Source organism: Hyperoodon ampullatus (genome assembly GCF_949752795.1).
Source record: "Hyperoodon ampullatus genome assembly, chromosome: 15".
Lineage (NCBI taxonomy): Eukaryota > Metazoa > Chordata > Mammalia > Artiodactyla > Ziphiidae > Hyperoodon > Hyperoodon ampullatus.
In genome coordinates this window covers 43,298,613-43,323,099 of record NC_136928.1, presented here as the reverse complement: position 1 = coordinate 43,323,099, position 24,487 = coordinate 43,298,613, and the positions used below count along the sequence as shown (strand labels likewise).

Here is a 24,487-nt window from a genome sequence, read left to right as displayed (position 1 = left end):
CAGGAGCAGCTTAGCCAGCTGATTCTAGCTCCAGGTCTCTCATGAAGCTGCAGTCATCTGAAGGCTAGACTGAGGCCAAAGATCCACTTCCAAGATGCTCACTCACCTGGCTCTTGGCTGGAGGCCTCAGTTCCTTGCCATGTGAGCCTCTCCATAGGCTGCTTGAGTGTCCTTATCACATGGTATCTAGAGATCCAAGAAAGAGCAAGGAGGCATCTGTACTGCCTTTTATAACCTCCTCTTGGATGTCACATACCTTCACTTTTGAGATACTCTGTTTTGATTTGTATCAAATAATTTGTGGACATATTTTTTCCAGCTTTACTGAGATAAAATTGACAAATAATATTGTGTAAGTTTAAAGTATACAACATGGTGATTTCATATATGTGTATATGTTGTGAAATGATTACTACCTTAAAGTTAGTTAACATATCCATCACCTCAGTTAGTTATCCTGTGTGTGTGTGTGTGTGTGTGTGTATGTATGTGTATGTGTGTAGTGAGAACATTTAAGGTCTACTCTCTTGGCAACTTTCAAATATACAATACGGTATTATTAACTACAGTCACCATGGTGTACGTTAGATCCCCAGAACTTATTCATCTTATAACTGAAAGTGTATCTTTGACCAGCATCTCCCCATTTCCCCCTAGGTCCCTGATAACTGCAAATCTACCATGTGCTTTTATGAGTTTAACATTTTTTTAGAATTGTGGACATTTTTTAAACAATCACAAAGAGATGGGTTAAATCATCTCTGAGGAGGATCTAAAGGTCAGGACAGCAAAGAATAGCCCAAAGATCTATAGAGATATGGGAAGAATATATATTTACTTCATAATTATTGAATTATCATCAGCCAGCATTTCCAGCTGACCAGAGTTGGAATCTGTTTGACTTTATTAAATTACCAAAACTGATTTAGGAAACTCTTTGAAATGGGCATGGTTGCTTTTGAGACTCAAGTCCTTCCTTTCCCCTTCTGTGGCAGCATTCTCCCTGTCTTTTTTGGAAGGCTTGATATAATAAAACCTCACCTGGTCAGAACATGCTCTCAGGGATGGGACATGTGGCAGTCATTTTCGCCTACATATAAATTTAAATCATTACCTCTCCAGTGGGTATTTAAATTTTAAACATGTGATAGTTGAAGAGATGGCCTTTTCCCCCGTTAAAGAGATTTCGCTTAGAGGGGCTGTAATAGGTAGAAGTATTTCTGAAGGAGGGATGGTGTGCTTGTTGGCCCCAGAAATCTCTCATAGTCTTTGGGGTCCTAGGCCTCCACATGAGAAGATGGATCTTGCTTATTTCCATGAGTGCCTTTATGCTTCTATCTACTCACCATACACTGGAGACTTTGCTGCAGTTATTCAACCACAAATATAAGTTCACATAGCTTTTCTGTTGCATTCACTACCTGGGGATGGTGTTTACTGAGTAAAGCAATCAATTTAAGAGAAACAAAATTCATTCTCCCAACTCTACATCTACATGACCCCAAACAACAATTTTACTCCCCCCGCCCCGCCACAGAAGTATTTTCCATTTCCCAGTTAAAGGATTGCCTGTTGCATCTTGTATTTAAACAATGTGTAAGATATTCATTCTTTTGCATTTATTTTCAGAATCAGTGAAGCAGTAGGTGTTATTTGGAACAGGTTCAGATGTGTCTTTAGACACAGGGCTTAAATTTTAAGACCAAGTTTTAGCTTAATCCATGCTGGAATGATTGAGATATCTTTTGGAGCATTTGATTGTTTGTTATTATATATAAGATTGAAATTATATTTTCTAATATATTTAAAGCTTTTACTTCTCAACATGAATAGAATGTAATTTTTTAACCAACAAATTCTATTTTTTGCACAACTAATATTCTCCTCAAAAATATCTTTTCAGGAGCCAAATTTAGAAAGTATGTGGGTCATTCTGCACATGTCACAAACGTCCGCTGGTCTCATGACTTTCAGTGGGTATTAAGCACAGGAGGGGCTGACCACTCGGTTTTCCAGTGGAGATTTATTCCAGAAGGTGTCAGCAATGGCCTGCTGGAAACAGCACCCCAGGGTAAAACCAGTAATAATTTTTCAACATCTATTTATTTTTCAATAAAAATTTCAAAGAATGGTCTAACATCTCTTCTGAAGGTAAAGAGTTAAAGCTGTTTTGAAAAATTCATTCCTACAATAAATTTAACATTAAAAAAAAAAGAACAGAAAAACTTTTGAGATATGGGCCAATTGAGTATGGGTCAGTTGGATAATTTTCTTCAAAGGATTTTGCTTATACCAAATGCAAGTTGAAGGTCTAAGGTTTACATGAAGAATTAACTTTTGAGAATAACCCAAACAGATACATCTCAGCCTCCTTAGGACGATTCTAACAGGTGGTGGGTCTGCTGGGTCAGGTGACAAGGTAACATTTGGAATAGAAGTTGCCTCCTGAACGGCATTCAGAGAATGGTCCACAATCAGGGCCACTGTGTTCCAGTTCAATGGATGTGTATAGTCCTTTAATTTACTGTGATGTTGGCAGGAATGATCATGTAATATGTGAAGAGATGTTCTTATTGGGAGGGGTTCTGCAGCAGTTTTGACCATGGCAATTACCAGCATGGGTGGACATGTTAACAGGCTAATGAGGGTCTTTACTGAACTGAGTGGTTGGATCTCCTTCTGTCCCAGCCTTCTCCTTGGGAAGACCTAGCCCCCCCCCACCCCCTTTTTTTCCCTTTCAAAGCAAGATTTAAAACCCAAAGATCTGTTATCTAATAGAAGTGTGGAAATAGTGGGAGGAGTTATCCTAGTCTGGTAATACTCCTGAAAAGGGGGTTAGAGGTATGGTGAACTTAACAAAAAGATGGGAAAAAAAGATGTTTTAAGAATCTACAACAAATGAAAACTATGGTGTAGTTATTTTTATTGACCTCAATAGGAGAGAAAAAAATTTTAAATAAAAGTTTTAGCCATTTAGAGTCTCAGAATTTCTGCTTGTTTCTCACTGGGTGTTTCTGCAGAAGGTGGCTCCAATTCCTATAGTGAAGAATCTGATTCGGATTTATCTGACGTGCCGGAGTTGGACTCTGATATTGAGCAAGAAACTCAAATCAATTATGATCGCCAGGTCAGTAAACAGAGAGCCCCATGACAAATGCCTTATAACCCCAAATCTCGATCTCACTGAATTTGGACATTGCACTAAAATTGGTTAGTGCTTAGGCAGAAGAAAATCAAGAAAAGAATTAGGAAAATTGCCTACTTCTTATCTTTAAGTACAGATTTGAAATAAGGCATTTACTGTATCATATCAGTAAAAAATTTTTAAGTAGAGGTAGTAGCAAATTTTCAAAATGGAACCCATGACAGTTTGGGTTTTCTGCCTTCCTGGCAGCTAAAACTTTAAAATATTTTTTACAGAAAAATGTGCAAGTAAGTTACAAGATTTTTCATTTTCTTAGCAGATCATTAAAGCATGTGTTTTCTTTATAGAATAGGTATCCCTGGAGGCATGGTAGTTTGCAAATGAGCTGTTGTCCTCATTTCTCTCTTAACTTATGGAGACCGTTATCCATTTAATTAAAGTAAAAGCCCAAATACAATGCACATTATCCTTCCAGTCAGAAATCATCTTTAGTAGAAAAGTTGAACAATTACAACCAAATTTTTTGAAAATAGACATTTAATTTTAGCACTAAATTGTGTGTATTAAAGCACGTAATCCTTCATTGGAATCTGGACAGGTATCACCTTCTTAATGGTGATAACCCTAGGGGTTCTATTTTCTTCCTTGTCATTTAACAGAGGTATGTGAAACAGATTCCATACGTGAACATGGAGTGAATAAGATTTCAGATTTCAGACACAGCAACCGTCAGTGTTGCCCCATGGAAACTTACCACATAGGCCTATGGCAGCTGCCATGTATCAAGTGTCTCTATGGGGCCACATCCTGTGCTTTACATACACCGAATCCAACCCCACAGTAACCCCTGAGAGGCTGAGTACTTTGCCCACATCCACATTGCCTGTAGTGGATCTGGGCTTCTCTCCAAAGCGCGCATGGTATGTGCTACTTGGCTTTGCCTCTACGTAAACTCTGAATGTACAGCTTTTCAGATGATGACTTTTTTTCCCAACCCATAATTGTCACTCACTGATTCAGTATTTGAAAAATTAGATTAGTACAAAAGTAGTCCAACTGATGGTTTAGGTTAACTTCAGGACTAAATCGGTTTGACTGTGTATTGGTACAATATATTATGCTATAAAACTACTAAATATAAAGACTTGAAAGGAAATTATTAATATGCAAATATTATACCTTAATATCAAGGGGAAATGGAATTTAAGCAAAATAAACATACAATTTAGGGAAAAAAGAAATACAATTTTTTTAATTGGGATGTTTCTATTTGATAAAAATAGTGCTAGTAAAAGAACGAAAAGGAATGACTCAATTGAAATTCATGCCTAGGATTTATATATTCTCCGTGATACCTTACTTTCTAAAGTTTTCACCTAGATTATTTAATTCATGTTGTCTATATTTGATTCCTGAGTTGTTCCTGAGCAGGGAGTCTGTTCTACAGATGGGACTTTGAGGCCCACAGAGGTTATGAGACTTGTTCAAATAAGCAGTAGAAATGCCAAGACTAGAATTCAGTTCTCTAAAGTAGTTGATGAGCTGATGAAAGCATCATGAATTCAGATGAATAATTATCATTAGATTTTAAAAGCTTAGTTCACTGCATCTGTAATAGACAAGGCAGTAGTGATCACTGCATCCGTAATAGACAAGGCAATAGTGAGATATCTCCTGACTTCCGTTTTTTTTAAACGATTTTTGGTCAAATCCTAAATATGAACTTCATTATAATATTTTCATGATTTTTTGTAATGCAGTTTGATTGAATGAAAACTTTCCTATATGAAGATGAGAAATTATGAATTGTATTTCATTTAAATGTGTTAAATTTATATCTCTTGATAGTAGGGCCTAAATACATGATAGACAAAATTTTAGCTACATGATTTTATCTACATTTAAATTATCGAGAATGTTCTCTCAGTCAGCAGCACATTTTAGGTCCTAGGTTAGACCAAAAGCTTTGCTCTGTATCCCAGAGTCTGATCTGAAAGATTCATGAGGTCATGAAAGAAAGATAATTCCAAAGAGTGATCACCATGATTCATGTGGCCCACATTTTACACATTTCTGAATCATCAAGAGATTTCTTGCCTTAGAAGAAATTATAACAAAATATTTAAATTATATTTTATTGATAATTTTATTTACTAATTTCCTTTCTTATTTATCAGAAAAGTAATATATTTTCTGGATATAAATTGATTTAGAAACATAATAGCAAAATTTTTTTTTAATTCTTTTAAATCCCAATGATTTAAAAGATATTTCAATTTAGTTAGTGTTCATTAGAAAAAAGTAAAATTCAATCTCATGTCTTAATGTTCTCAATTTTGTTTGTCCTTTCAAAGAACCAACTCTTAGTTTTGTTAATCTTTTCTATTGTTTTCCTATTCTCTATTTCATGTATTTCTGCGCTAATCTCTAATACTTCCTTTCTTCTGCTAACTTTGGACTTAGTGTCCAACTAGTGTCCAAACTAAGTCCAAACTTTTTTTTCTAGTTCCTTGAGGTACAATATTAAGTTCTTTATCTGAGATCTTTCTTTTTCCTTAATGTATATGTTTATTAGCTACAAAATTTCCCCTGAGAAATGCTTTTGCTGTATCCTGTAAGTTCTGGTATGTTGCATTTCCATTTTCATTTGTGTCAAGATTTTTTAAAATTTCCTTTTTGATTTCTTCTTTGATCCATTAGTTGTTGAGGAGTGTGTTGATTTCTGCATATTTGTGACTTTCCCAGCTTTCTTCCTGTTACTTATTTCTAGTGTCATACTATAGTGGTCAGAAAATATACTTGATATAATTTCAATCTTCTTAAATTTATTGAGCCTTGTTTTGTGGTCTAACATGATCTGTCCTAGAAAATGTTCCTTGTGTGTTTGAGAATAATGTATGTTCTGCTGCTGATAGATGAAATGTTCTGTATTTGTTAGGATATTTGGCCTGTAGTATTGTTCAAATCTGCTGTTTCATTATTGATTCTCTGTCTGGATGATCAATCCATTGTTGGGAGTGGGGTTTTACAGTTCCCAGCTATTATTGTATTGATATTTATTTCTTCTTTTAGTTGTTAATATATGCTTTGTATATTTAGATGGTCTGATGTCGGGTGCATAAATATTTACCATTGTTATATCTTCTTGATGAGTTGACCCCTTTATCATTATATAATGCTCTTCTTTGTCTCTTGTGACCATTTTTAGCTTCTTATGTTTTCAAAAACTTGAGTTCCTGCAATTAAAGATTTCCTGAGAATGTCAAGACATTAATATATTTGAAACCTGAAGAGTCTCTAACCAAATGTTTCTTTTATGCTTGAAGGTTTACAAGGAAGATCTACCTCAGCTAAAGCAACAAAGTAAAGAGAAAAACCATGCAGTGTCCTTCCTCAAACGAGAAAAGGCTCCTGAGGACAGCTTGAAACTCCAGTTCATACATGGGTGGGTGGCCTGTCACCAGCCTTATCACCTTGTCATCCTTCTTCTCAGTGCTACCCCAGTTCAGTCTGGCTCTTCTCTCCAGTGTGCACTTACCTGCAGTTAATATTTTAACCACGATTCTCTGTCCAGTTTTCTCAGTGTTCTATGGCCATCTCAGTGTGTGTATCTAGATTTTTCACACTTCATGTACTTTCGTGTTGCATGTGTTACTGCCACTCATTGTTATTTCATTTCATTCTCTCCATCTCTGCTTCCTTTATCCCATAACTCCTGCTCTATTCAGCTGGCTTTCCCAGGACAATATTTCCTTCAAATACTTTTGTTCACGTGTACCCAAATAATTTTGAATTTTGAAAATCATGTACAACCTTCCACACTTTAAGTTGACATCTAAGATTTTTCAACCTAAGCTTAAATGGTTGTGAAGAATATATCTTGTGTTTTATAAATACTCACATTATTTATTTAGATGGCTCCAGTGGAACCCAAATGCCATAGATATTTGATTCCCATTATCATCAATATAACAAATACATGAACTCATATTTCTATTCCACTTCTCCCACAGAATTTTACCCTAATATAATATTTTTATGCTTGTAAGTCTTTTATTGATTACCCTGTCATAACTTCAACAAGGAAAAAATATATCTATATTTTCAATTTACTCTTTTTTTTTTTTTTTGGCGGTATGTGGGCCTCTCACTGTTGTGGCCTCTCCCGTTGCGGAGCACAGGCTCCGGACGTGCAGGCTCAGCGGCCATGGCTCACGGGCCCAGCCGCTCCGCGGCATGTGGGATCTTCCCAGACCGGGGCACAAACCCGTGTCCCCTGCATCGGCAGGCGGACACTCAACCACTGCACCACCAGGGAAGCCCTATATTTTCAATTTAAATTTAATTCCCTGTGACCATAAGACTCTAACTCTGTGCTGTCTGGTACGATATCTACTTGTAGCCAATGATCACTTGAAATGTGGCTGGTCTAACCGTGCTGTATGTGGAAAACGCACACCAGAGTTTGAAGGCTTAGCATGAAAAAGAAATTTACCTCATTAAAATGTTTTATATTGATTATATGTGGACATGATAATATTTTGGACATAATGGGTTAAATGTTCTTAAGATAAGTTTCATCTGTTTCTTTTTTTTTTAATGTGACAATTAGAAAATTTTTCAATTACCTTGTGACTCACATAATAGTTCTGTTGGACAGTGCTACTCTAAGCATTAACAATTTTTTTCTGGATTTAATTATTGTTATAACTATTAGTAATAAATAGCTGGCCAAATCAACATAAATATAGTACAAATTCTGATAGTTATTAAGCAAATAATTTTATTGGAAAAATTCTTTTAATAAGATAGAATTTTTTCAATGAGTTCAGATATATGTGCATATATATTTCTTATTGCTAGAGGGTAACAGTTTAGCATTGAATCTATTCCAGTTTTTCACTTTTTAATGTAAGCACTAAGAAAGGTTATTCATATCTAGCTACTTAAGTAGATGAGAATAGAGACAGTTTTATCACAACAATGGTGATCAATTCTTTAAACTCCTCTTTGTTATAGGCCAAAAATATGTCATGATTTTGATATGTCACACAAAAATGTAGTTTAATGATCCATCAGCTAACAATTCAGTTAAATCACTGTTCAAATTTGTTAAAAGCAAAGAATTGGAAGTCACTTGACTTGCAAAAGGATTTCTTACCCAGTTGTTAGAGTTATTCACTTTCAACATCCATCCACACTTGTATTTGTTTTGGTGTCCCTGGAAGGTTTGACATTCCAGGGTAATATACCATAGTAAGATTCGCAATGGATGACAGGAATGACTTCCTAAATTGGGAGGAAGGTGATTAGGAAAGGGGAGGTGGGAAAGGAAAACCAGTACCTCATCACAGGTGTGTTCCCAGACTAGTCAGTTTTAAGAGAAAGCACATATAGCACCTGAGGATCTGGAAATAGATTCTGTTAAAATTATCAGTGTCCATTTGCCCCTTAGAAAGTCATCACATGCCCTCAGAGGTCCTCATACCCCCATTCAAGATCACTGTCCTAGGCAGCTGTGGAGACACCTGGGTTCTGCTTGTCCTTGTCCATATTAACATGTTAACTTTATCTTCTCACAACTTCTGCTCTGTTCATTCACTGTTGCGTTCAACTACTGTGCATTTCTTGGACCTGTGCTTCAGCTATAGAGGCTACGATTGTAGAAACAATCTGTTCTACACACAAGCTGGAGAAGTGGTCTATCACATTGCTGCAGTTGCTGTCGTGTACAATAGGCAACAACACTCCCAGAGGCTGTACCTGGGACACGATGATGACATTCTCAGCCTGACCATCCATCCAGTGAAGGACTATGTGGCCACTGGGCAGGTATATATCTTTCCTGTAAGATGGGAGTTTAGCCAAAGAGAGAGAGGATTTAATTTTGAATTCAGTTTACATATGAGAAATTCAAGAAGTACTTGGTAGAAATAAACATAAGACAGGAAGCTGAAAGTGCAGTGAATGCTGGATCATTTCATGATGGTGGGAGAGTCAACCAATACATTCCAGCACTTTTGGGAAGACTTTGAGGGATTCTTATCCTAACATGATGAGATCTATGAATAGGATTAGGTAAAACTAGAGTATTGTAAATTCCATGAAGTCTTAATATATTTTCCTCATTACTGTTTACCCAGAACTTAGTATATCCTAGGTACTCAATAAATGTTTATTGAATGAACCATCTTTTAATACTACTATAATATCCAGTGTATAGTTATTTTTGTAAAACTTAAAGTCATATGAACTTTGGCTAGTTTATTATATTTTAACCTTCAAAAAAACTAAACTTTATATGAACCATTTTGGAATGCCAAACTTTGGATTGAGTCTATAATTGAAAAGCTGCTCAAAATAGAGCCCTGTGGTCAATCATTTTGTGTGGAAAAGGAGGGGGATAGAAGTAAACTCAGCAAACAGAGAATCTGTTAAACTCAGATTTATTGTCTTGCTGGTAAAGCAATAATATTGTCAACAGTATTTTCAGTGTTGTGCTCTTTTCTACCAATATATAGATTACATTTTTGTTCAGTTTTATCATGGGCTTTTAACTGTAGGTAATACTTCACCTGATCCTCAACATCTAAGTGGCAAATTCCAAGAAAAACTACTGGTATGAGGGTCAAAGATTAACATGAGACAACGAACTATTTCTGAGACTTGACATACAGGAGGTAGAAGTGTTTGAACAGGGTTTATAGCCTGATGTTCATGAGATCCATGGATGAAACTGAGGGCCTGACGGGAGTCAACCCCAAGAAATGTGCATTTGGGGGGAGAAGAGTTCGTAGCTCTTATATTTGTAAAAGGATTACAGTCCTCCAAAATGGAAGAGCCGTTAATTGAAACACTGGTTTGCTGCTCCTCCAACTGCAAATTAGACCATCTATTCTGACATTAAGTTTTATAAGTAATTGATCACTACTTTGCCTTTTCACTCTTTCCTGCCCCCTCCCCCTTTATTGTCTTTCTTAGAAACAGAAGATGCTTGATTCATAGGTGTTTAATAGTCTTCCTTTGAAAGAAAAAACAGAGATTGGTTCTTTACATAAACCCCTGAGGAGCTACCACACTCTATACTGTAATTGGGAGGCAGACCAGTATGCCAGTAGCCACTCCAGGGGTAACTGGGCCTCCACAGGCCAGTGTAGGAGTTGGCCAGACTCTGCTCAGTTATGTACGTGGCTTTATGTCCCATTTTCCCTTTTAGAGTCATCATACCCAGAAGGTTTTTTCCCCCTATGCATTATAAGTGAGGAAAACCACTTTAGTATTACAGTTTTCTCTGTTGTTGGGAATTGGTATGACAGAAGCTTGTGTCCCCTTGAGGAGAAGCCACCTTAATGACAGAGAGTTAAGCCATGAAACTTTCATTTCCCAGGGGGAGAAGTAGGGCCAGGCCTTCTTGAGGTGGGTAAATAATTGAGGTGGGTAAAAGAACTCTGAGGATAGTGCCATGAAAACATACAGCTGAGTGGAATCATGTGTGGAGTTGAGAAGGCAGAAGGGGAGGGTAGAACTAACTGACAAAAACAAAGCACAGTAGACGTTTGAACTAGAGTTTTAAATATCCCTTAACTGGGAGCCATGTACCAGGTTAGATTCTGCTGGCACCCACCTTGATGCCAGAATAAGACCCTTAGACCCTGTGCCTCAGTTTCCTCATCTGGAAAACGGTGGAGTTGGACCAGATGATTTCCCAGGGTCTTCCTGCTCTCCAAATGTGTGGGTTTTGATTTCTGAGTGGCACTTGACTCTAAGGAACAAAATCATTCTTATTATAATTTATAATTAGATAATAACACTCATCCTGTAATTTCAGGTTGGGAGAGATGCTGCTATTCATGTGTGGGACACGCAGACTCTAAAATGTTTGTCACTGTTGAAAGGACAACATCAGAGAGGAGTGTGTGCGCTCGATTTTTCAGGTAAGCACCAGTTTGCCACTGGAGTCATTGACAGATGCTTCCATATTTACTTTGGGTTTGTTTTTTTTTAAAAAAAAATCCTTTTATTTAGTTTAGTCCTGCTTGTAAGGAGGTAAGCCCTTCGTGTGTCAGCTACCCAGTCTTAGACTGGAAATCAGATGTGTGAATATGATCACACCTCCTTTCCTCATCTTCCTCATTTTCTCTCTCCCAACTCATTACCCAGAGCTCACACTGTGTTCTGCATTTGCTTGAGAGACTTGAAATCCAGAGCAGCTGTTACCATTGAAAGACTTAGTTGCAAATGTCTGGCAGTGACTCAGAACATCAGTTTCATCTCTCCAAATAAGTGGGAACACAGCACCTGTGATTTAAAATGTAAAGAACTAGAGCGAGGGGTGCAAATTCTCTGCAAAGGTCCACTTTACAACACTGGTGTTTTGGAAATAAAATTTCATATTGAAAAAATAGAACTGAAGTTTCCATCTCCTTAATTTAAAATTTTAACACTGTGCTATTAAAAAAATACTAACTTATAAATATAATTTTCTTTAGAATAAAACCATTTCTTTATGCTAGAATTGAAGAATGAGGGCCTATCGCAAAAGGTGTTTTTAACCTAGAAATTTTTAATAACCCCAATGTAGATATTAGATCTGTAGAAAAAATTTCTAAACTTTCTACAGAAAACTGATTCTGTAATTTCTGTAATTTCCTTTTTCTAAATTCCATTCAAATGTTTAATATGTGCCATGTGTATAATATTGGTTGTTAAATTCCATTTCACAACCCCAGTCTCTCTCTTATGTACCTCCCTCTCTACTCTCTTTGTTCAGGCCCGAACTTCCTCTTGTCTGTGCATGGTGGTTATGCTGGTCTCTGATTCCATCCCCACTTTGTCCAATCCATCCTGCCCATTTCTGGAGTCTTCTGGAAGTGCAATTACATTGCTACCACATGGACTCCCCCTGGTTGACTGACTCAGGGCTGAGCCCGTGGTTGGACATTCATGGCCTTCTATGATCTGGCCTCAACCTTCCTCTGCAGTGTTTTCACCCACTAACCCACTCATGCTCCTTTCCATCTACCTAACTGTAGAGCCTAAATGCACTCCTGTCCTTCTTTTTGCCTGTGTTCCTTTGCTCATGCTGTTCCCATGTGTCTGTTCAAGTCCAACCATCCTTTAAGACCAAGCTCAAAGTTTTCTCTTCCATTCTTCCAGGGAGAAATGTCCTGTCCCTTCTTTTGTATCCCTTAGCCCATTTGTTGTCATTGTTCTTGTGGTACCTGTTAGAGTCTATGTGGTTCAGTAGTTATGTGTCTTAGCAGCTCCTATGCCCTTCTCAGACAGTAAAGTACTCATCTAGCCCATCTCTCTGTTCCCCACTGCACATGCTGTAGAGACACAGAAGCTACTCCAAAAACGTGAATGAATGAATGAAGTTTTGCTTAATGCACTCTCTTGCCTTTCACTACTGCTACTAGATCTTCACATTGTAAACCATTTTTGGATGAAAGTTATCTTTATTCTCTGACCAATCACATGGTGCAGATTTGTGTGAGAGTGTCACACACTTATTCTCATATGCTGTAAACTACTGTACAAATCTGAGTTGTTATATCACTATTAGAAGTTATTCAATACTTTGGTTATTGAATTAGTAAAAATCAAAGCTAAATTGTTCAAACTCTACACTGGTGGGCATGTGAGGTACATAGGCATGAGTAGCAAGGAAGAGAGAATTACTTGGCTACCACCTGCCAGTTGAAGGCCCAGATAATGCACCTGATAAACGGTGAATACAAAGTCCTAAACTTCCAGGAGTTTGATGTACATACAGCTTTCATAAGTGTACCATGTATCCTTGATAAAGCAGTAAAATCTAAAATGAAACTATAATTTGAGTTCAAATAAGATTCTATTCCAAAGATGTGAATGGATTTCTGCTTTTTTTTTTATTTGAATAGTTCTACCTGATGGCTGAACTGTGTTCTTTTCCTAAATTAACTTGCTAGTGGATACACATGTGTATACTTAATATAAAAATTATATTAATAAGTATGTTCTAGAAGAGTGGTAAGATACCCATTAAATAAAATAATAAAACCTAAATGTGTACTAGGTTATGGAGACTCTCATATTCATATTGTCAGCAACTTTGCAAATTGACTCAATAATTCTAGTAGACAATTTGGCACTGTTTAACAAAAGTTATAATTCAAAATGACAAGTATGTGGACCATGTGTATTTCATACACATTTCTATGTATTAAGTTAAGAAAAAGAGTAGAACTCAAAATATCTACTCACTGATTTCAACTGAAATGTGTGTATGTGTATTAATGTATAAGCAGTGGCAGGAAATTTAGAATACTAGAAATAGAATTCAATAATCATCAGATTATTTTTTCTAGAGAATTGATTAAATTTTTGGTTTTTAAATTTAGGAAAATCAGAAGAACCAACTGATGCTGAATACCTTTAGAGAAGAGATTAGAGGAATGTTGATCAAAAACATTGATTATGAGGCAAGTTAGTAGCAATAAGCTGGTACCCAGTAACTTGATCTCTGCATTTCTGAGAGCTTATGTCTCTTCTGGGCTTAGTAGTTTTATAAAAGGAAGATCGAGAAATTAGCTGCACTTAGAAATCTTCCCCTCGTAAGGCAGCCCCTTATGTCATTGGCCGGGATAGAGAAACCAGGCCCTCTGGAAGAGGCTGAGAAGCTGATCCTGTCACTGCTTCTAATTCCCATTTTGGGCAAATAAAGAAATGCCCAGATATAAAATATTTTCTGCATAAAAAGGATATTTCAGTTTTAACAATACATTCTCTATTCCCCAGATAATAGTCACTAAGGAAGCGCCCATTTATGCAGCAAATGTGGGGGGTTTTGTTTTTTGTTTTTTGGGGTTTTTTTGCGGTACGCGGGCCTCTCACTGCTGTGGCCTCTTCCGTTGCGGAGCACAGGCTCCGGACGCGCAGGCTCAGCGGCCATGGCTCACGGGCCCAGCCGCTCCGCGGCATGTGGGATCTTCCCGGACCGGGGCACGAACCCGTGTCCCCTGCATCGGCAGGTGGACTCTCAACCACTGCGCCACCAGGGAAGCCCCAAATGTGGTATTTTTGATTGTGGAAAATTATATTTTTGTCTCAGAGTTGAAATACGATGTTAATTTATAAATGACAGAAAGGAAGCTAGGTGATAGTTTGAGAAAGCGCTAACATTAAGGACTATTCAGAAAGTAAGGAAGTATGTACTGTGTTTGATCCATCACCGTGTATCGTTACATGCAGATGAACTGTGGTCGACTGATCTTTGTGGTCTCTATGGCCCTACTGAATGTGTGACCTGAAGCCTCTTTGGTTTAATTTATATTGATAGTAGTACCTTGTGTTATAATGATATAGCTTTAGTCTTAAACAGATGCCTGCACCACTTTATAGGCCAAGAATGAAGATCCAGAGAGTTTGGTTGTATGGCTGCGGTAAAAGTCAGACAGTGGCAGATCCAGAGCGAGGACCCAGGTCTCCTGGCTCTCAGTCCCGTGAGAAAGCCACCAGGCCTGGGGCTGTCAGCTGGTGGAAGCTGTGCCGGCTGTGCTCTCCCTCTCAGTCCTCCTGCCCTTTCCTGCCCTGCCCTCCACCAGGGCTGGTGTGAACTTTTAGCATGAGAGTAGTACCTGGACCACTCATTGTGCCCCCCTACTTCCTCACTCCTTCTACCCGATGGCCAGTGCCTCCAGCTGCCTCCACGCCCACTCTCCAGTGTAAATGTGGTGTGGGCATGGTGGTGCATAGAGGCTGCCACGTGGAACCGCACCCTTGTGAAAAGAGACCCCTCTCCTAGAACAGCCCTGAGTCAAACACTTTCATGAGCAGGAGTATCTATCTCTTCTTTTTGGATACTTGCAGTGAAGTGAGGAGTTCAAGCAAAATGCTGAGAGAGAAGATGATTTAGGTTTCCCAGTTTAACCATGTAAACAGGACACCGACATTGGTTATTACCTAGCTGGTGGCCCCATCTGAGTGCCTCAGCGTATCTCCACACCCACCTGTCTCTTACACGTCAGCTCATCTTGGGGGGTGTTGTGGAGACCTACCAATAATAGAAAGAAATTAGAGAAAGAGATTGTCATAGAAATACAAAGCAGGCAAATGATGGAAAACTAGACAGCAGATAAGCAGTTATACCTAGGAATTTAGATTAATCTTGCCACTCTTCCAAAGCAAACAAAAAAGATGACATTTTTAATCAAAAACATTTCTAACAACCCATACCTCTAAATTATGTCAACTAGAAGGAATGAATTTATATTGTGTCACTTAATTGAGCAACTTGTTGCGGATTTATTTTCACTGTCCAGGGAAAACGAAGCTGTCTTTGCTTCTGTACTTGCAGTCAGGAAAGTGCTTCCACATGAACAGAAAACCAATTAGAAAGAGAAAGGTTCAGATATAAATATTTTCTAGCCTAAATATCATCCTCATATTTTTAAAAACCTTCATTGAATAATACTGATTTCCACAAGGGCACATCTAAGACTAGTGTGATTTCATTGTGTCAGTTCCAAAAACCTATGCATTTTTTATGAGCCCTGAATACAGGAACAACTTGTAATTGTCTGAGTAAAATATTTCTCTTTCTAATTTGCCCTTTACTGTTGACATTAAGCTCCTTAGAATTATTTCTGGACTATGTCACAAAATATCCATAATTAATACATACTGTGACTGGAAAGATTTGAAAGGACATTACCTAAACCCTAAAAATATGGTTGAAAATCAGAAACTCCAACTAAATGGTCAAGGAACAATGGATTTTCAAAGCTCAGATCAAGCCTCTGTGAGGGGAAACAAAAACTCAGAAAAAATTAAAGTAGCCAATTATATCTCCAAACTGTGTGGTATGTAGAAATTGCCCACACCTGCAGAATTCAAGAAAAAGTCACCATCCTAAAGAAGAGCTATGGTTGTTGAGGCACCTCTAGATTTGTTCTGCTGCTTCATTGCTACTCATAGTTACAAACTGGGGTAGAAAGGTGGTATAACTGGGAAGACAAGCTGATGGGGCCTTGCAGAAATTCCAATAAAAAGAAGCAAAAAAAAAAAAAAAATCAACTTACCCTGAGGACTTCTTCAAAAGATGTAAACAAAAAAACCTATCATTTAAAATGTGTGGATGTTTGCATTCTAAGAAAGACATACTAATATAGCTACACAGGTTACAAAAGAAAACAAAATGTAGAATTAAGAAATGCAAAAAAAGACACTGAATATCTGTGCAGTGTTTTTGATTAAAATTTTTATATAACAGAATATTCCCATTCCCTCTGTACCATCCGTAGGCATATTCCATTTTTATCTCCCTCATCCTCCTGATGTCACCAGTATCATCAGAATTCATTGAAAACCATCTCAGTGCGAGGATCATGTTGGAAATGTGATACAAGTACTGTAAGTCTTAAATAAGAGTTTAGGATCTAAAAAGGGAGAGAGAACTCTCTAATAAAAATAAAATCACCAAATACAGAGACATGCTAATATGGAAATATAACCAGGCCACACCAAGAGGTACAGGAAAAGTAATGTTGCTGGTAATGAATTGGAAGTCATCAACCAGTCCCTTCTCCCAAATGCATGAAAAGACATGGGGCACAGTTTAAAGCCTGGTAACATTTAAGCATAAGGACATATAGTGATTGAGAAGACACATTTGTTTATAGTACTCACCTGGTGGTGATTTAGGGCTTTGGCAAAGTGTTAATGTCTTCACCTACTGTAGTCTAGGAGCTTGAAAGGGTTAATGTAACTTTCAAATCCTTGCTTCATACTTGGTGGTAGTAGAGAATTGGGGAGGATTTGGTTTGTTAAGCCAGGCTCTTACTCTCCTTTTTCCTCCAGAAAAGGAGCAGACTACCGTTCCCAGTTGGTCAGGGGAGAGTCTCTGGAACAAGTAAGGGCACCCAAGGGTTGGGCATTAGTTAACCAGCATTTGGGGAGGGTCACCAGATATAGCAAATAAAAATACAGGAGGCCCAATTAAATTTGAATTTCAGATAAGCAACAAATAATTTCTTAGTACAAGTATGTCCCATGCAATATAATTGCATGCAATATAACATTGTAAGAGACATACTTGTACTAAGAAATTATTCGTTGCTTATCTGAAATTCCAATTTGACTAGGCTCCTTCATTTTCCCTGGCAACCCTAATTTGGCATCTAGCCCAGGGCTGTCTTTGAAAATACCAGTTGAAACCCTGAGTGGGCCGTGGAGAAACGGTTTATCACATACTCATGTTTCTTTACCCTAAGGCCATTGGCTGTGTGTCACCAGAGAATACACCCTAATAAACTGAGCCTTGGTGAGCTTGGCCACCCGTCTCCTAGCCCACTCCAGGCTAGGGAGGAACTGCTGACCTGAGATGCTTCTCCTGTGAAGCTTTGTGAGGAGGCAGCAAAGGAAAGACTTACTGACTGTACCTCTTCTTCTGTCTTGAAATGAGAAAGCAAATTAACTATTTTGATTTCAAATTCAATTACATATCATATATATATATTTTATTTTGGAAAACAACCTGTCCGAATTATAGTAATTATTGATAGTATTATAAATAATATTTAATACTAAGGGAAAATGTTCATCATATGACAAGTAAAAAAATATGTAATAGTATGTTCACTATGATCCTGGTTTTGTCTTTTCAAAGCACGTTTAGGTAGAGAAACTGATAGGATGTATATCAGATGTAGGCCTAGAAATTTGGATGATTTTTAAATTTCCTTTGTCCGTATCTTCTAAATGTCCTACAACAAGCATATTACATTTGAAAGAGGGAAACTAAGACATTAAGATTTTTTTTAAATTATAAAATCATCTTTTGAAAGAATTTTCCAAGTTAGTTTCTATAATGCTCTTATTTTGGAGGGTTGAACAGAACCAGTTTTTTTTTTAGAGCGCAATAGACTGGGTCACAAAGTTAAATGGCTCTTCTAGTAAATGTCATGAGATTTGTCTGACACAAAATAGACAAGGTTTTGGTGACTTACCTGAGAAGCTCCCCCCAGCCCTGTGTCTCAGATTGGAATGTTGGGTCAGCGATTTGATTCAGCAACCAGTTATTATACATTGAGAACCTCCACTATTAGTAGTTATGCATTTCATTTAGTGAGGTCCCCTTAGTGTATTATTCTCCTAACATATTTGAGCCTAAATAATATTCTTAAGATCAATTTCTTGTTCCTTTTTACAGTATATAAAATGTTGTGGTTTTTCATTGAGAAATGAGTCATTTGACATTTGTGTTGTTTTCATACAGCCGATGGAAAATGTCTGGTGTCGGTTGGTTTAGACGATTTTCACAGTATTGTATTTTGGGACTGGAAAAAGGGAGAAAAGATAGCCACCACCAGGTAAGAAGCTGCCGAGGTATTAACGGCATCCTGCCAATGATCACACTGCAGTAAAAGTTAATAGTTTGCATTTTCTGGTAAGATTTCATCTTCAAACTCAGATGAAGTTCACATAGAAAGCTTAACACCGAAGTAAAAACATACTGTAATATTTCATGGTGACAAACCTGACATAGAGGAATTAATGTTTGTTTCAGGCAATTGGAAAATTCTGAAATCCTTTCCAGAGAGTTATTCATCACTTTGCTTTTAGTAATGTATGCATTCTCTATATCAAAGCTTCTTCCCAGCAGTAGGAAAGCAGCTTTCCTCAGACTTGTGCCTTGCCCCTTGTTTTTCCACTATCTTAGCATCTAGTGAAGGACTGTCAATGTCACTGGAGTCAGAAGTTCCACTTGTCATGAGGTTGCAGCATGCAGGAAAGGAGGCCTGGCGTGTGCACCTGCCGCTCACTTTCAAAGCAGGCAAATTGTTGCCCTAATCTCCCCATCTTATAAATAGACCTTCCAAGACCACCTGCTATTTATAGGCCACCTGTCCTCCCTTGCCCCAGCCTGCCTCCCTGCTGAATCAGCCCTAAGTCTGAACACTGCTTTCCACTCCTGCTTACATTGGTCTTAGCTGTTTGCCCGGCCATAGTCAGAGGTCAAAATAGTTGGCCACCAAGGCCCAGCAATACAATTTGTTGCCCAAGGCATGTTATCAGTTTATCTCTCTACTGGTTCTTCCCTGCATAAACCAACTTCCTTTTTATCTGGCACCATAAAATCATTTTTAAGTTAATGCCTTTGAACCCCAATATTCACTTTTTAAATTGATATTTTAAATTATATAGGAAAAAAGTGTTTTTTGGCAATTTGATTTAATGAATGAAGACCTATAGATTGCTGGAGACTCAGAGGGGGAGCAAATGGAGGCTTGAGGACTCCAGCTGACCATCTTAGGAGAGAAAGAGGAGCTTTTCTGATGACTGCTACTGAGGTGGACTTCTTGGCAGCAAATGACAGCTCATAAATCCGCCTACCTGAGCGGTTTTTCTTTTGCTCTATCTAGTATTCCTCACGGTTATATCACTTCCCGCTAATACTCAGATTCAGCTTCTAATCGCAAGTCTGCTTTCCTCCTAGATTAATGTACTGAATTTTAATATTTCTGATAACATATCATCTGCATTACAGATAATCTCAGGCAAAGCACACGTCTGCATTTCAAAAGCAACAGAAACGCAATTTTCCTGCTAGAAAACCCTCTGCAAATGTGGGTAGCTCACCTGTTACATATCAGAAACAGTAATAGAAATGGAAGAAAGAAATATTTATTAATATTTTAGAAGTATATATTTGATATGTTTGGTAGTGTTACTTCTGTTTAATTAACACAAAGCGACTTAACACCATTATGTTAATAATACAGTTTATTTTTAGGATTGTTCCCAAGCCATATGTCACATTCCCCTAATGGGACACCGGCAGAGTTGTCTTCAGAGACCAATTCTGCAACTGTAACATTCACCATTGCTCTATCCAAAGAGTATCAGAGATTGTTAAAGTTCTTTGGATGAATACTAGATTTTTAAATAATAAATAAATAATATTTACACAATATTATCTATCATAAATATTTATGTAAATAAGTAACCAAACAAATTAAAATTCTATTTATGGCCTGAGATTAAGGCGCTTAAGTAGATAGAAACTTTAAAAACAGGGGCATGAAAGAAGTGACAAAGAAAAAGGAGTAATACTTTACCTGTGGGACCTTCCTGTCTTCCGGGAGTCAGTGTAGCTCCTCCAAGTGTCTAATTTACTCTTAGAAGATGGCTGATTCAGTGACACCCCTCACTCTGCACTTCTGTGTCTCAGTCATGGCCTGCATCGCCACTAGCAAGGCTTAACAACAAACCCGCTTCCCGCAGGTCATGTGGTTCTGGCAGGTAATGTTCTGCAGTAGCACCCGTCACCCAGGATGTGAGATTTCCCCATGGAGGGAGGGTCACAGTCAATGGCTGTGATGGCATCACCGGCAGTACCGCTGCTGCCCAAGGCTAACGGGGACCCCCTGCACTCAAAAGCCGCCCTTCAGTTGGGAACATGTTTAAGTGAACCTCTGTTTTTATCAGCTCAGAGAAATTAGAGATGTTTGGAATTGGCCCATAAAGATCTTATTACAAGATCTTGATGAGACTTGATTCAATCTCTTTGCACAGTTTTTTTGGATCTTTGCTAATTTTCATGAATGACTTCAGTCCCCTCCATTACAAATGAATTTTTTAGTCTCTTTTTCCTTTTAAAGATTGTTCAGATTTTAGTCTAATATACAAGTAACCTATGTAATAACCAAGAGTAATCTCTTATGGGCAGTAGTGAAATAGCCTGATATCAGCGTCAATCAGGGCAGAGCAATGAGATAATTAATCAGGCACCTCTATGTCCCTTTATTTAGATTTCCATCACACCAGTAACATGACTGGGGGGCAATGGCTAATTATTATTGACAAGCTTCATCTCAGAAGCTTGAACAGTGGGGATATTAAGCAAAAGGTACAGTTATCAAGGTGCATAACAAGATTACTTCAATGTTAATGAGAAATAGTTGTGCTACTAGTAAGCTTAAGGACAAAACATAGGCCCGCATGGAGCAGGTACATAGACCTTCAGTGTATGTATTAGCTCCACTGCTTGTTCTATTTTAGGTCCCTACTCTTACATACATTTAGTGAATATGGTCAGGTCTCCTGCATACCAAATTGAGATCTTTCTCACTTTCCTTTTTTAATTTTTCCTCTGTTTTCAAAATAATACATGATTATTAAAAAGAAAGCACAGAAAATCACCAAAAAGAAAATGAAAATGATTCATAATTCCACTACCCAGACATAGCCATGGCTAACATTTTAGCATATGTTCTCTGGTATATATTCTGCTAATATTTTTATCCATTTTTATTCATATGTGGGGTATTATGCATACTGCTCTGTAACTTGCTTTTTTTTTTTTTTTCACTCACCGGTGTATCATTTTCCTTTCTTCTTCTCAATGTTACCTGGCTTATTCTATGTTATTCTATATTGTAAGCCATTTTAAATCTTTTTTAGAACTGGGATATAAATCAAACATTCATTCGGTCTTTCACTTGTGGGCTACCTTCACAAAAAAGGAGAAAACCAAATCACATACACTGAGACTGGGCCTCTATGCAAATGAGAGGGTTTTGAATAGAAGATTGGGAAACCAACTCACGTGGTGTGCAGCTGCCCTTGGCTTCTAGAAGAGAAGCGTTCCTTCCGTTTTCCCCTGTACTTGCTGATAGAGTTTAAAATGTGGCCCTATGTGGTGAATTACCTATGACTCAGGTCGTAGGAATCGTCCTGTATTAGGGCAGCAGTATGGACTCTCCTACATTCTTATTCCATCAGGGTAGGACCTGAAACTCTTTTCATTTTGTTTTTCTTACACACACACATACACACACACAGTTGTAGGCAACTTCTCTACAAAGTTAACAAGTGTCTAAAGGGAAAAATAACAGAGGTATTCAAAGAATGTTCTTTATTTAGGTGTTGACATTAACTAAACATTTACGTGCCATCACTAGTCAGTTTAGAATTTTAGCTACAAGAGAAACAACATTGGTGTTTTTATGACACCAAGAAATTAGGTGAAAACTAAAGTGTGCTCTCAAAAAAGACTTTTCCAACCATCTAATTGTTTGACCTTGTATAGACACTAGCAAACAAAACAATGCTCTTTTCTGTGTAGGGGATGTAATTTGTGATATCTGTTCTCAATTTTCAGTTCAGTTTTCTCTAGCGTCTTCTCTCTAAAGTTTATATTAATGATTTAGGAGCTGTGGGGATTTTCCTCCAATCAAGAAATCTTTGGATGTTTAATCTTTCTTATGGTTATCTGGTTCACTTCTCCTCTTTATGTTAAGCACATTTTCTCTTCTCTTTTATCTAAACCTTTTTCTCACTGTCCTAATTGTTCCTGATACTTTCAGTGATCTATCTTGGCCCTGGTGTCCAAGCTTCACTTTTGACTTTCAAAGAAACAAAGAGAGAAAGTTCAAAAATCAGCTTCTCCTCCTTTCCCTGCCTTTCACTGTAAGGCCTACATAATAGGTATGGAGCTGCTCTGTTCTTTCTTTAGTTTTCTTTTAACTTTTTATTATGGAAATTTTAAAAGTTACACACAAGCGGAGGAAATAGCATAAAGAACTCCCTTATACCCATCACCCAGCTGCAACATCCTACAAATGATACAAAGCTCTTCCCCCTCCCCTCATTTTTTACTTTTACTTTCTTTTTTGCTATAAAATTTTAAAGAAAACTCAAGACATTGTGTCACTTGACCAGTATGTACTTCATTAGGCATTTCTAACTGAAAAGACTTATTTTTAAAAACCACCATTCCATTATCACAACTAACTAAAGCAACAGTAATTTCTTTCTTTAATTTATTACTCTATTTAAAATCAAACATATGAGAGTTGGTTTGTTCAAATCTGCATCCAAACAGGGCCCATGTATTACGTTTGATTGTCATCTCCCTTAAGCCTCTTTTATTTTATAGCAGTCCCCCTCCCACCTTATTCTTGCCATGGATGCATTTGAGAAACCGGGTCATTTGACCTCTAGAATGTGTCACATTCTAAACTTGACTGGGTCTTCATGAAAGCATATCAAGAATTTCCCTGTATTTCCTAGAAATGGTAGTTAGATCCATAGGCTTGATTAGATTCACATTCAGCTTTTTTTCCTTAATACTAGTATTATTGCTAAATCATATACCATACAATTCACGCATTTTAAAGTGTACAGTTCAATCACTTTGTAGTGTATACAGATGTCAACTTATAATGCTGTACACTTGAAACTTATATAATAAAAATAAATGAATAAAGTGCATAATTTGATTTTTTTTAGCATATTTACAGAGTTGTGCAATCATTAACACTATCTAATTTCAGAACACTTTCACCACCCCAAAAAGAAATCCCATACTCATTAGCACTAATCTACTTTCAGTCTCTCTGGACTTTTGTATTCTGGACATTTCGTATAAATGGAATCACATGCGGTCCTTTGTGACTGGCTTCTTTCATGTAGCATAATATTGGGTGGGCCAAAATGTTCGTTCGAATTTTTCCGTAAGATGGCTCTAGTAGCAGTTAGTTGTCTTTAACTTCATTCGAAGCAATTTTGTTAGATTGTATGTGACAGCTGTCATATCAGCGTGCATTTTAAAAGACTTATCAAAATTGGTGAATTTTTGTGTAGCCATTTTAATATTGAAGATGAAAGAAAACAACATTTTTGGCACATTATGCTTTATTATTTCAAGAAAGGTAAAAACGGGACCGAAATGCCAAACAAGATTTGTGCAGTGTATGAAGAAGGTGCTGTGACTGATCAAATGTGTCAAAAGTGGTTTGCGAAGTTTCATGCTGGAGATTTCTCACTGGACATTGCTCCACGGTTGGGTAGACCAGTTGAAGTCAGTAGCGATCAAATCAAGACATTAATTGAGAACAATCAACGTTATACCACGCGGGAGATAGCTGACATACTCAAAATATCCAAAATAGCCGACATACTCAAATTATCCAAATCAAGTGTTGAAAATCATTTGCACCAGCTTGGTTTTGTGAATCGCTTTGATGTTTGGGTTCCACATAAACTAAGCGAAAAAAGCCTTCTAGACCATATTTCCGCATGTGAGTCTCTACCTAAACGTAATGAACACGTTCTGTTTTTTAAAACAAATTGTGACAGGTGATGAAAAGTAGATACTGTACAATAATGTGGAATGGAAGAGATCATGGGGCAAGCGAGATGAACCACCACAACCACACCAAAGGCCAGTCTTCATCCAAAGAAGGTGATGTTGTGTATATGGTGGGATTGGGAGTTCCTCTACTATGAGCTCCTTCTGGAAAAGCAAACAATTAATTCCATTAAGTACTGCTCCCAATTAGACCAACTGAAAGCAGC

The 24,487-nt window shown here is 37.5% G+C and overlaps 1 protein-coding gene across 3 annotated transcripts in view; it reads left to right on the top strand.

The window, feature by feature from the left end:
- EML6 (EMAP like 6) overlaps window positions 1–24,487 on the top strand; it is a gene marked incomplete at its 5' end in the record, with an annotated part of 331,290 nt that overhangs the window by 218,298 nt on the left and 88,505 nt on the right. For all 3 annotated transcript variants that reach the window (XM_079720647.1, XM_079720646.1, XM_079720645.1), the window contains 6 exons: window positions 1,904–2,071; window positions 3,021–3,127; window positions 6,472–6,590; window positions 8,791–8,977; window positions 10,974–11,079; window positions 18,402–18,495. In XM_079720647.1, the coding sequence (XP_079576773.1) occupies window positions 1,904–2,071; window positions 3,021–3,127; window positions 6,472–6,590; window positions 8,791–8,977; window positions 10,974–11,079; window positions 18,402–18,495 (781 nt within the window). The remainder of the gene's footprint in view (window positions 1–1,903; window positions 2,072–3,020; window positions 3,128–6,471; window positions 6,591–8,790; window positions 8,978–10,973; window positions 11,080–18,401; window positions 18,496–24,487) is intronic.